The sequence below is a fragment of the Canis aureus genome, chromosome 15, assembly GCF_053574225.1.
Source record: "Canis aureus isolate CA01 chromosome 15, VMU_Caureus_v.1.0, whole genome shotgun sequence".
NCBI classification, from domain to species: Eukaryota; Metazoa; Chordata; class Mammalia; order Carnivora; family Canidae; genus Canis; species Canis aureus.
In genome coordinates this window covers 1,759,095-1,771,303 of record NC_135625.1, presented here as the reverse complement: position 1 = coordinate 1,771,303, position 12,209 = coordinate 1,759,095, and the positions used below count along the sequence as shown (strand labels likewise).

Below are 12,209 nucleotides of genomic sequence, written 5' to 3'. Positions count from 1 at the left end.
GGCCCCGGTATTGCACAAAAAAGACAAAAAAGCAAAGGAACTTATTTTTTATCTTAACACGTTAGAAAAAAATTGGAATGGACATTCATAAAAATCAAATATTTGAAAGAATGTAAGTGTGGATTCTTTTTTTTTTTAATTTTTTTTTGTAAGTGTGGATTCTTTGCTTTTATCAAAAAAAATAGACAAAGCTTCTACGAGTCTGATCAGAGAATTAGGAGACAAGACAATTTTAGGAATTTAGCAAAATAGAAGAAAACATGACTACAAAAATAATAATTCAACATAATAATAAAATAATAAGTCATTCTTACTAATAATAACTTCACATAAAGAGCAAAAGGCTAAAAAAAAAAAGAGCGAAAGGCTCACAATAAAGCAATTTCCTAAAAAAATCATGTTTATTTATTGTAGCAGAATTTACTGGATGCAGCATATCGTGGGTATAAATTGGCCTCGGGGTGAGAGATTTATGTCTGTTTATTTGTTCTGCCTCTGGCCTGCCCATGGGTCTCAGTACGGCTCATCGTCACTAAAAACACAAGTTAACTTTGGGGGAAAAAAGGGGCAGCAGAATACATCGTCGAGCCTAGGGCAGCCAATGTTCACGTTCCATGAAATTGGTGGATTCCTAATAAAACAAATTACTCAAAATGACTCAAGTAAAAAGTGCAAAATGTCAATAAACAAAATACCTAAAGAGAGATTTGAAAAAAAAAAAAAAAACTGTTTGAAGATTGAACACTGAAAGAGCCCCAAGCCACAGAGAGGTGACGGGGACGCTCCCGGCAGGTGCAGGGATGGGCTGACCCCACTCACCCCACACAGCCGGAGGTGGCATGGCATCCCCCCGGGTCCCGGCTGCAGACACAGCTGTGGGGCAGCTCGGCCGTGAGTCCCCCGTGGGCCAGGGGGGGCCCCGACGGGCAGGAATCGGCTCCAGACACGGCTGCTTTCTGTCCCCCAGGGCTTGGCGAAGTTGGGGTCGGGGTCAGGGTCGGGGTCGGGCCAGCTCAGAGCAAGTGGAGCTGACGCTTCCCGCAGGTGATGCTCCTTCTTCCTACGGTTCCCCTGTACATCAGCCACCGGGGGCGCCTTACAGGTCCCTCCTCTGATGTTTTACTCCAGCCTCAAAACCTGGGTTGAGATGGAGCACAGTTTTTCAACATTTTAATTCATCGGCAATTTTCCATAAAAGCCATATTTTTCCAAATATTATATATTGTTCTTCTCAAGTATCACTTGTCATCATCAGTTCTATAATTGATCATGAGGTCTAGGCCACACAAGCTGCTCATACGCTGGTTACAGTGAATGTTTTTTTAACTAGGGACATTTTTACATTTTTGGATATTTGTCGATTTACAAATTTGATGGCAAAGACGGCAAAGGACTTTGCAAAGAAAAATGTGAAAAAAAATATGGGGCTGGACAGAAACATGTTCAATATATGTTATTATTTTAAGACTCCATAGGTCATACAGACGTGCAAAACCCGTTTTTCCTGAGCGGCACGCACATACCTCCCCGGAAACCCCCCTTTACGATCCTGGGACATTGGTGAGGGCGGATGCCGGTTAACCCCGTGTCTATCCAGTCTAAAAACTTTGCTTTGTTCCATAATGTTCACCAATGAGCTAGTATGATGTTGGGGCAAGTCATTTTAGTAAAACAAATGTAACGTAAACGGAATAAGCTCAAGACACGTCATTAAAATATCGCATCTGTGTCTCACACACACGGTGTTTCTGTTTTGCTTGCAAAGTGGTTTTGTCTGCTGGCCCGGAGATACTCGAGGAGTTACAAGGACGTATAAAACAGGGGTCTCAATCGGAGGTTCCTCCTGAATTTGTCGCGACGACTGCGTGTGACGGTCCGCGGAAGCCGTTTCTGGCCCGCTCGTGCGTGAGGCTTTCAGACCACGGGCACCGGGCCGCAGGCGGCTGCCAACTGCCCGGCTGCGGGGTGGACGTGCTCCGCTTCCGTGGGTGCAGTTGACGTGGGGTTCGCCTGGCGGGAACCCTGGAGGCAGGTGGCCCGTGGTGGCCGAGCTGTCCCCACGGGGCCGGGGCCCGCTGACCGCCGCGCTCTCTTTCAGCCCCGTGCGGTGGACACCTGACAGCCTCCAGTGGACTCATCCTGCCCCCCGGGTGGCCCGGGTATTACAAAGATTCTTTAAATTGTGAATGGATCATCGAAGCAAAACCGGGACACTCCATCAAAATAACTTTCGACAGGTAAGAAAAAACCCTTGTCTTCCTGAACGTGGGCCTCTCGCCCCGTGTGTGTCCGGGGGTGTCACCGAAATGGATCCTGAAACTTAGAAACGCAACCGCTCGGGTTGGTTCTGCCAGAGGAGCTCACGGAGCAGAATAGGCATCTGCATGGTGGCTTTTGTCCTCGAGCTTCGCCGTCCGAGGCCACAACCGGCGCCGGGGCGCGACGGTCCCAGACCATCATTCCTCAGCTCCCGCGACTCTGGGCTCTGTGTCCAGCTCTGGGGTTTGGAGCTGGGCCTAACCTACCCTCTGCTTCTAGTGTCCAGAAACCGTCTACGCCGCTTAAAAAGGCACAGAAAAAAAAATTTCCCCGGAAAAGTATTTAAAGTCTCCCCATGTATTTTGAATTACTGTCTCGCTTTGAGCGACCGCTCCTCTCCGTGTGCGCATCTCAAGGCGTCCACAGCCGTGGGCAACCGCGGCTCTCGGAGCGGTTGGACGAGCGTCATAATTGTCCACTAATCAGTGTTTCTTAATTGAGCTCTTTTCTTTCTTTCTTTTCCTTCCCGCCTTCCTTCTATCTTTTCTTCATGTCTCCAACACTCATCTAGCTCACGATTTTTTTTATCACTATTATTTGGAGCTAAGGACTGCCACGTTTCGGCCCCGGGGGTGTTACACGGCTGAGCCCTCAGCGTGCTGGAGGGCGCAGGGTGTACTGTGTCTCCTAGAAAACTGCTCCGGGCTTCCACGTCCTACGTGCCCAGTTTCGTGATGTTTCTTAAGTCTGTGTGGGTCCAAATCCCTGATTCCCGGCACTACCCGTGGGGGTGGGGGGCAGCGGATGAGCGGAAGCAGGGGGGAGGCCGGGCTGTTGGCGCCACTGAGCCTTTCTGACCAGGCCGGGCCTCCGCAGGTTTCAGACCGAGGTCAACTACGACACCCTGGAGGTCCGCGACGGCCCGGCCAGCTCGTCGCCGCTCATTGGGGAGTACCACGGCACGCAGGCGCCCCAGTTCCTCATCAGCACGGGCCACTTCATGTACCTGCTGTTCACCACCGACAACAGCCGCTCCAGCGTCGGCTTCCTCATCCACTACGAGAGTAAGTCGCCCGGCCCGCGGCCCCAGCCCGTGCCCACGCGCCACACGGTGTCCTCTCCACCCCATGGGCCCTGGTGGGGGCTTACTTAACACTCCCCAAACGTACCTCTTCGTTTATTGTAGAATTTAATGATTCAACAGTAGGTTCCTTCTCTACACGATGTGACGACAAATTTCTACTGTTAGAAATACAGCTCCTGGCCACGAGGCCATCGCCGGGTGCTGGCTCCTGAATGGTGGCCACGGGGAAAGATCCGTCGCCTTTTCTTTTCTTTCTTTCTTTTTAAAAGATTTTATTTATTTATTTATTTATTTATTTATTTATTTATTTATTTATTTATGAGAGACACAGAGAGAGAGAGGCAGAGACCCAGGCAGAGGGAGAAGCAGGCTCCATGCAGGAGCCCTATGTGGGACTCGATCCCGGGACCTCAGGATCACGCCCTGAGCCAGGGGCAAGCGCTCGACCGCTGAGCCACCCGGGCGTCCCTATCCATCTATTTCTTGCTGGAGAAATATGGTTAGGGCCATCGCGGTGCTTGTCTGCTGGTCCAGTGAGCACGTGTCCCCAGGGAGAGGACATGGGACCCAGACCAGAAGGAGTCAAGGCGCAGCTGCATCTCACCGAATGACACGCAGCCACGTCCCTTAACGAGTGCGAAGGAGAGTGCAAGTGACAGCTGGAAACTCGGGAACAATAGCTGAGCTCCCGCCGTGCAGGGAATCTGGCCCTCGGGTCACAGGGGTCCCCGTTCTGTCTCCATAAATACAAACTTCAGTCTTGGCCTAAGCCTCTGAAGGCAGGAGATCAGGTCGGTACTTCACGGTTATACGTCTGCAGCCATCCTTCTGCAGTACAGGTGACGGGGCCGCCCTGGGACGGTGTTGTGACACCCGCCACCCAGACGTTATTTCCTCTGTTTCAAAACGCTTCACTTTCAGAGTAAAATAAGAGGATGGATGGATCCAGGGTCACACCAGGTCTCAGGGAATAAAACCCTATTTTTCAATATTTTTATGGTGGTTCTTCACAGTCTTACCCCAAAACAAACAAAATGAAGTTTTAATATTATTAGTATTAGTATACTATTAGTACTAAATACTAATACTAAATATTAATATTAATATTTAATATTATTTAAACACACACACATATACACATTTTTAATTTATATCTATTTATTTACCTATACCCACAATACAATTTTACAGAGCCTCAAGAATGGGGTCAGACCTAATATGCTGGATGTTTAATCATCTTTTTTTTTCTTTTTCTCTCCTTCCAGTCCAAACATCGCCCCTGGCTACTCTTGTCCACCGTGGTGCAAACCCCACTCAGCCACTCAGATTAATAACCTGTTAACAGATATTTCTGTTTCACCTGCTCATGTGTGGGCTTACATGCAAACAGGCACGTGCATACATGCGCGTGCAAGGCTACGTGTGCGTCTTGAAAAAAAAACAGGTCATGTTACACTTGTTTTCATAGCAAGGAGACTGACTACTCATGATTCACGAAGTTCAAATTGAATTCGGTTAGTTTCACTTTGTAGACGTGCGACATTTATTTCAAAGGAACGTATTTTTTAAACTCAAGGTAGAATTAGAGAACCAGGAAGTTTCCTATTTCATTCCTTTTTAACGTCCCTTCAAGTCCTGACTTTTCTTTGGACTAAAGAGACGAGCACATGATAACCATCCGGATTTGCAAATCTAAGCAGGACGCCCAAAGCGCTGTAGTGTCTGTAGTGTCTCACCCCCGTCTCTTCAGTCTGGAACTGCTGGGCCTTTGAACACACAGTCGGACGCAGCTTAAGAGAACCCATATTGTCCGACCCTAAAAATATGAGAAGTTTGACATGCTTTCCCTTCCTGTCTCTCATCTGTATAGTGTATAGTGTTTTCAGTGTTTGCCTATTTTTATCTTATTTATTTATTTATTTATTTATTTATTTATTTATTTATTTTTTAGTGTCCTTTAAAGAAATGTGTCCTAAAGCCTAAATGCAGGTCCTAGAGACTGATTGCATTTACTCACCTAGCTCGTTTAAAGAAATGGGTCATTCTTCCTCATTCCCTGTGGAATTCAAAGAATCATAGAAAGTCAGGTCACAGGTTCCCATTTGCCTTGTCATCCTTACTAATAGGACGTCGTATGCACAGAGTTATAACAGGAGTTTTGTGATCTTCAAAGCACGACCACGCGGTCTGAGGATTGTTTCCGTGTCCCTGTGTTTGACAGTAGGCCTGAGCCTCAGGGGCGCGTGCGCGTGGCCTGCCGTGACCTCGCAGGCAGCCACGCTCTTTGCCTCCTTCTGTTGAGGGATCAGTAGGAGAAGATGAAAGTAATCACCCAGATGGCCCCATTAGCAGGGCAGTGGTAACTGTGGGTGTCTGACGCTTGTGATCCCTTGGGGTCTAGGATCCTCCCCCTTCCTGCTTGAAAAGGGGAACACGCTGCGAGCTCTGGAGTCACGGGACAGGAGGGCCCTGGCTGCTGGTTAAGGTGGGTCAGGTCCCCACGGCATCCCGCTGCCAAGGCGCTTAGAGGGGACACGGGGCAGGTGCCAGCGGGGCTTCAGCCCAGGGTGTGACCCCGGGGTCCTGGGATCGGGCCTGCTGCTCCCTCTGCCTGGGTCTCTGTCTCTCTCTGTGTCTCTCACATAAAATCTTAAAGAAAAAAGAAGGGGCAGGGAGCTAAACCCCATGCCGTCTTCTGCCCGGGGAACCCCGAGTGGTCCTTTGAGGAGCCCCCAGCATGCTTGTGAAGGCCTCTGAAGGGAAGGGCGGAAAGTATATTAGGAAAGTATTCCCCGGTAGCACATTGACTGAAGCTTGACTGGTTATTGTCACAATTATTAATCAGTTACTCTGCTTTGGGGGAGAAACAAGGACATGTGCAAAACCAGATGAGACGGGGGACACGGCTTAGGTATCAGGAGGTGAGACAGGAAGGTCCTGGGGCTGCGACCCAAGTCTGAGGGCCGGCCCGAGCATGCCTGCCACCTGCCACTGTGCACCGGGTGTTGCTGCTGCTGCTCCTGTGGCTGCAGGGAGGCCGAGGACCCTCAGGATTCCTGGAGCAAAGCCAGACGGGGATCCCTGGTGGGAAACCATCCTGAAGGGGCAGAGGCTCTCACATCACCAGCATTGTTGCTCCCCCGGGGCCCGACGGGAGTGGAGGCCCCGGAGGGCAGCTCAGAGCTGGGGACACCTGGGGTCTGCAGGGGGGTGGCTGGAGGGGACAGGGGGGCTGGACTCAGCTCGGTTGGCCAGAGGGATAGGAGGTCCCAGATGGGGAGGAGGACGGCGGGGCCCACAGAGGGAGGAGGACGGCTGGGAGCACGGAGGGAGGAGGATGGCAGGGCCCACATGGGAGGGCCAGGTAGAGGCACATCCTCCAGGCAGGTGGGCAGGGAGGTGGGCCGGGGGCACCTGCATATGGAAGAAGGAAGAGCAGTTAGTGCTGCAGAGCGAACAGCAGGAGGAGAAACCAGAGGCAGACACATTTCCCACCCCATGAAGTCCTGACCCTCCAGTAGGCTTTGCAGAGGTGTGTTCAGAAGCCAGGATGGATGCGGGGAGAACAATCGCAGTCGCACATCCAACACTTTTTTAAAAAAATTGGGTCCCTGTGACCCAGATGATTTATATCAAATTATTTATGCCTTTTATAATGAATAATATGTCTCATCCCCCTTTCTTATTTTGTCATAAATGTTTCGACACCATAAACCTTCCCTGGTAACTTTTAAAAACCTTCCTTGGCAACTTAAAAAAAAAAAACAAAACTTAAAAAAAAAGTTATTCGCGATCCCACTTGATGCCCTAACATACAGCTTTGCAGAAACAGCCGCACTCTATTCAAGGCTGACGTAGGTGTGCAGAGCTGCCGTAAGGTACTGGGAGCTACCGTAAACAGCACTAATTTCCACTCTTTTTTGAGTCGTAAGGCAGGACTGACGTCGTTTCTTCAAGGTTTTCCTAAGAGCTTACCTAGAGGTGTGGTTGGGCTCTGGGTGCTCAGCCTCAGCAATCACAGACCTTATAAGTACAGTGTCCAACTCCAGTCTGTCCTTTTATTACTTCATGAGGAATGCGATGCAGCCCTTCTCCATCATAGTCACTGTAGCAGCCCCCACAGAATAATCGCATCCTCGCTGTGTCTGTTTGTAGGGCTTTGAGCCACCCCTTTAAGAAGCATGATGTTATAGGAAACTGGAAAATTAATGGATGTCTCAGGTAATGGGTGCTTTCCATTTAATTTTAGGGCATTTTTTGCAAATACTTTCAGAAGAATGTTTTAAAAAATATTTCAAGCAACAAGCAGACCTCGCCTCGTGTCTATCTACATAATTTATACATCGTGCATTTCTTAAAATTGTGAAAGGCAAAAAAGTATGTTTTCCAGGGTGTGTGTGTGTGTGTGTGTGCAGATTAGTTTCTGAAATTTAATGACTTTTCTTAATATCAGAATGAAAAACTGAGCGGGATGTAATGGATATAGGTGCCATGCAGATGGAAAATTGGACACGGGTGTACAGACGCAGGAGAAGACCAGGGAGAGGGGCGCTGGGTGGCCAAGTCGGTTGAGCGTCTGCCTTCAGCTCAGGTCATGATCTCAGGGTCCTGGGACCCAGTCCCTCGTCCCTGCTCAGCTTCTCCGTGTCCCTCTGCCCCTCTCCTGCCTCATGCACACACTCTCTCTCAGACAAATGAATAAAATCCTAAATAAGAAGAAGGAGAGGGAGAAAGCAGACTAAGGCTTAGATGTGGATCTGTGAATAATTTACCATGGCCAGTTGAGTTAATTTCTTGGCTTATTTCCTCCTCTGTAAAATGGGATTGTCACTGTTATTTCAAACCCACCTTTGGGGGATACTCAGAATATCCATCCCCTTCTTGGTCTAGAACTTGTATAAAAACAGAGAGGTAAGCAGAATTTTACTTCTATCAACGTATGTCAATACAATCTGCATATGGGTAGCTTCAAAGTCATCAACTTCTTTGATTCATGGACAGATTTGTTCCATCACTCATGTGACAGGCCAGGGGACAAGGAGCGTATTTATGTCACCCGTGTCAAAACGTGCATCGTCGCCTTAAGTTTCAAGGAGGAAACAGTTGGGACAGGATCAACTAGTATTCAGAGTCTCAACAAAATCTACCGATGCCAGTTTGTCTTTGTATTATGAGAGCTGGCTGCAGAAAACGCTCGAAACCGTGCTCTAGAACATTCCTCCTTCAAAGTACAGTGGCTTCCTGTCCTCACAGAGTCGCTTGTCCTTGGAAGGGTCTCGTCCTATGGGGCCACACGGCCTACGTTGTGCTGTGTTCTCCCTGCATGTGGTGTGTTTCAGGTGAACTGGCCATCAACTCACTTCTAATCCTACCACTCAACAGTCATCCTGCCTGTATATCCATTCAGATGCATTTTAATGCAAAGGGCAATGACTGCACACTTCACAACCTCGTGCTTTTGTCCATTATTTTGTAAAAATAAATGAACAAACGTATGGATGAATGAATAAATAATGGAGTAATTTTATGGCTTCAACAATGTATTTACCTTTTAGTTCACTTTTACATGTAAGAAATTCCACATTTGTGTTATCTTTTTCTTTCTTTCTTTCTTTCTTTCTTTCTTTCTTTCTTTCTTTCTTTCTTTCTTCTTTCTTTCTTTCTTTTTATTTATTCTTATTTTTATTTTTATTTATTTACTTATTTATTTATTATTTATTTATTTTTGCGCATTTGTGTTTTCTATGCTTTGGTTTCCTCTGATTTTTTTTTCCTTCCCTACAAATTTTTTGCGGGGAAACGTTTACAATTTACAAATTTTGTTATGAATGTTATTCATTGATATATTATTCTCTCATCACCTAAAATGATAATTCTTATCATTTTTGTCTGCTGCAGTAAGTAGATTGCTGTTTAGTGACCATTGGAAACCATTTGACAAAGTAGAACAAAATACTTAACTGGTTTGTCAGGCACCTGGGGACCACCTCATTTCTTAGGCAAAGCTTCCTTGGAGGGCATTCTTGTGTTACTCTTGTCACTACAAAATCTATCAGCCAGCAGCATGTACCCATTATGTGCAGGGCATGCACTATACATGATCTCTAAAGTGTCATGGGAGAGGTCGCAAACATTGCCTTAGGGTACGAATGTGTGTGGAGGAAGAAACAGCTGCAGAGGAGTGATGGGTTTGGGGACTAGTGATGCCCACCTTCCTTGTGGCAGATCCGACCTCGTGCAGGAATGGAAAGCGTGCCTGTATTTGCCTCCACGCTTGGCAAGAAGTCATGACAGTTACATCCTGGTCTCTAGGCAGTAGGCACTTTTTTTTTTTTTTTTTTGGAAATTAGCTAAAGTGTTTAAGAAAAATTTCTTGGGAAAAAATGGTGATATATATATGTTTTTTTTTCACATTGCTTTTTATCTTCATTGTTTTATTTATTTTTTTCCTTTGGAAACCTTCACTGTGGTAGAGTCTTCCATTTTTTACCCAGTATAGCCAGACTTTGAAGATAAGCGCACAGATTTGCAAAGGGCAACATCTGCTTATTTTGCAAACCATGAAACCAACTGCCGGTTCAGGGTGTTTCCCCTAATGACCTCAGTTCCAATAATTGGATAGAAGGACTTAGCACTTACTGAAAGTTCACGGTCGCATTCATTATGGGACAGGACCCAAATGAGACCAGCGAGGGGAAGAGACACAAAGGCGGAATCTGGAGAAGAGCTTCCTGCCTGCAGATTCTGGTTGTGAAGGAGTCGTGAATGGTGTCACCTCCTCCTAGCCACGACGTGTGACAGCATGCACAGTCCTGATAACCCGGGAAGCTCATGGAGCATTCGTGTCCAGAGACTTGATTGGTGTTTCACGACAGAGGCATCACTAATGGAGTCGTTGACCACGTGGTTGAGCTCGGTCTCCAGCAGACCCTTCCTTGTAGGGTAACCTGAAGTCCCGTTAGCCCAGGGTCACACCGTGAACAACAAAGACACTCTGAGCACTCAAGAAACCCAGTAGGTTTACGTGTGACCTCTTAGGAGCTGGACTTCTCTGGGAAAGCGCATTCTTCACTACCTTTTTTTTTTTTTTTTTTCCAGTAGTGGCTTAGCTGTCCTGCCTATGGAATCTCTTTTGTTATAATAATGAAGAAATATTGTCACTTAGTGTTTATTTTAAAAAGTCACCCCTTAGTTGTATATCCTGCATTTGACTTAATGGGAGAGGGTATGAGGTAAGGTACATCACTCAAACTTTGGTAAAATCTATGCAATGATCAAAAGTGTTATCCCAGAGATCTAACTAAGATCTTTGGGGACTAAGCAGTCTGAATATTGGTAATGATTTCAGATTTTTGACTAATAGCCCAAGTCATAATTGGTTGTTCTGAGCCTTATTGAGAGAGTTGTGTATAGCTATGGCTAAGTCTTTTTTATATTTCTTTGTTTTTTTTTAATTTATTTTTTATTGGTGTCTTATTTGCCAACATATAGCATAACATCCAGTGCTCATCCCATCAAGTGCCCCCCTCAGGGCCCTCCACCCAGTCACCCCCACCACCCGCCCACCTCCCCTTCCATCACCCCTCGTTCGTTTCCCAGACTTAGGAGTCTCTCATGTTCTGTTTCCCTCCCTGATATTTCCCACTCATTTTTCCTCCTTTCCCCTATAATTGCTTTCACTATTTCTTATATTCCCAAAGGAATGAGACCATATAATGTTTGTCCTTCTCCGATTGACTTATTTCACTCAGCATCATACCCTCCAGGTCCATCCACGTATTTCTTTGAATACATAAACGTCACCATGACATCTTCTTCCCCTATTCCGACTTTCCTTATCTCTCCAAATGTATATTCTAAAAATAAAGAGAAATCTCAGAGACAGAGAAAAGAAACTCTTATAATGACATGATCATAATTACTTGACTTTTTATAGCACTATACTTTTTAGCATCTTTTAGCATAGGCTAATTGTAGCCATCCCGAAAGTGGCTGACTTAAGAGCAAATTCGAAAAAAAAAAATGCATGGATGTATAGAATGCAATTTTAGAAAATCAAATCCAGCGCAGTTTTAACTTGCATTATATGTGTACAGACTTGGGCGCATGTGTGCATGTCTATGAAAGTTGAAGTGTGAGTGCCAAAATCCATCTGGAACATAAAATGTAATGAGAAGGGAGAGTGGAGGGCTAGAGATAAAAAGCAGGAAAATACAGGCTTCATTTAATACAGTTCATTGGTTTTCAGACTCTTAAGAGAAGTAAAATTCACATATCAAGGCATTATTCAAGTTTGTACTGATTACATGTCATCTGGTAAATAGTTAACAATGTACATCTCTCTACAGAAAAACAGATACGTGAAAACGTATTGGGTTTTGTTTTGTTTTACATTAAAGGATTGTTGGATTCACTTGAATAAATTCCCAGGTCGGATAATATCTCAGAATATTTTATATGTATATGGGACAAATAATTTTTCTATAAACCGGAAGAGTTCCCTATGTAATGTACTTTTTTCTGCGCATGCAGGTGTGACTCTAGAGTCGGATTCCTGCCTTGACCCAGGAATCCCTGTGAATGGCCATCGACATGGCAGCAATTTCGGCATCAGGTCTACGGTGACTTTCAGCTGTGACCCAGGCTACACACTCAGTGATGATGAGCCCCTTATCTGTGAGAGGAACCACCAGTGGAACCATGCATTGCCCAGCTGTGATGGTAGGTGGAGGTCCACGAAGCAGGGAATCATAAGGAAATGTAGAGATGTGGAAATAGACAAACTCTCTGGGTGGTATATGTTGTATTTTACAGGGCAGTAGGATATGAAAAGTTGTACACCTTAAAAATATGTCCATCTAATGCT

General features: G+C 46.1%; 1 protein-coding gene across 2 annotated transcripts in view; it reads left to right on the top strand.

Annotated features, from left to right (window-relative positions):
* Nucleotides 1-12,209, top strand: part of CSMD1 (CUB and Sushi multiple domains 1) — a 1,870,054-nt gene that overhangs the window by 1,513,087 nt on the left and 344,758 nt on the right. For both annotated transcript variants that reach the window (XM_077848529.1, XM_077848528.1), the window contains exons 16-18: nucleotides 2,099-2,237; nucleotides 3,136-3,323; nucleotides 11,876-12,064. In XM_077848529.1, the coding sequence (XP_077704655.1) occupies nucleotides 2,099-2,237; nucleotides 3,136-3,323; nucleotides 11,876-12,064 (516 nt within the window). The remainder of the gene's footprint in view (nucleotides 1-2,098; nucleotides 2,238-3,135; nucleotides 3,324-11,875; nucleotides 12,065-12,209) is intronic.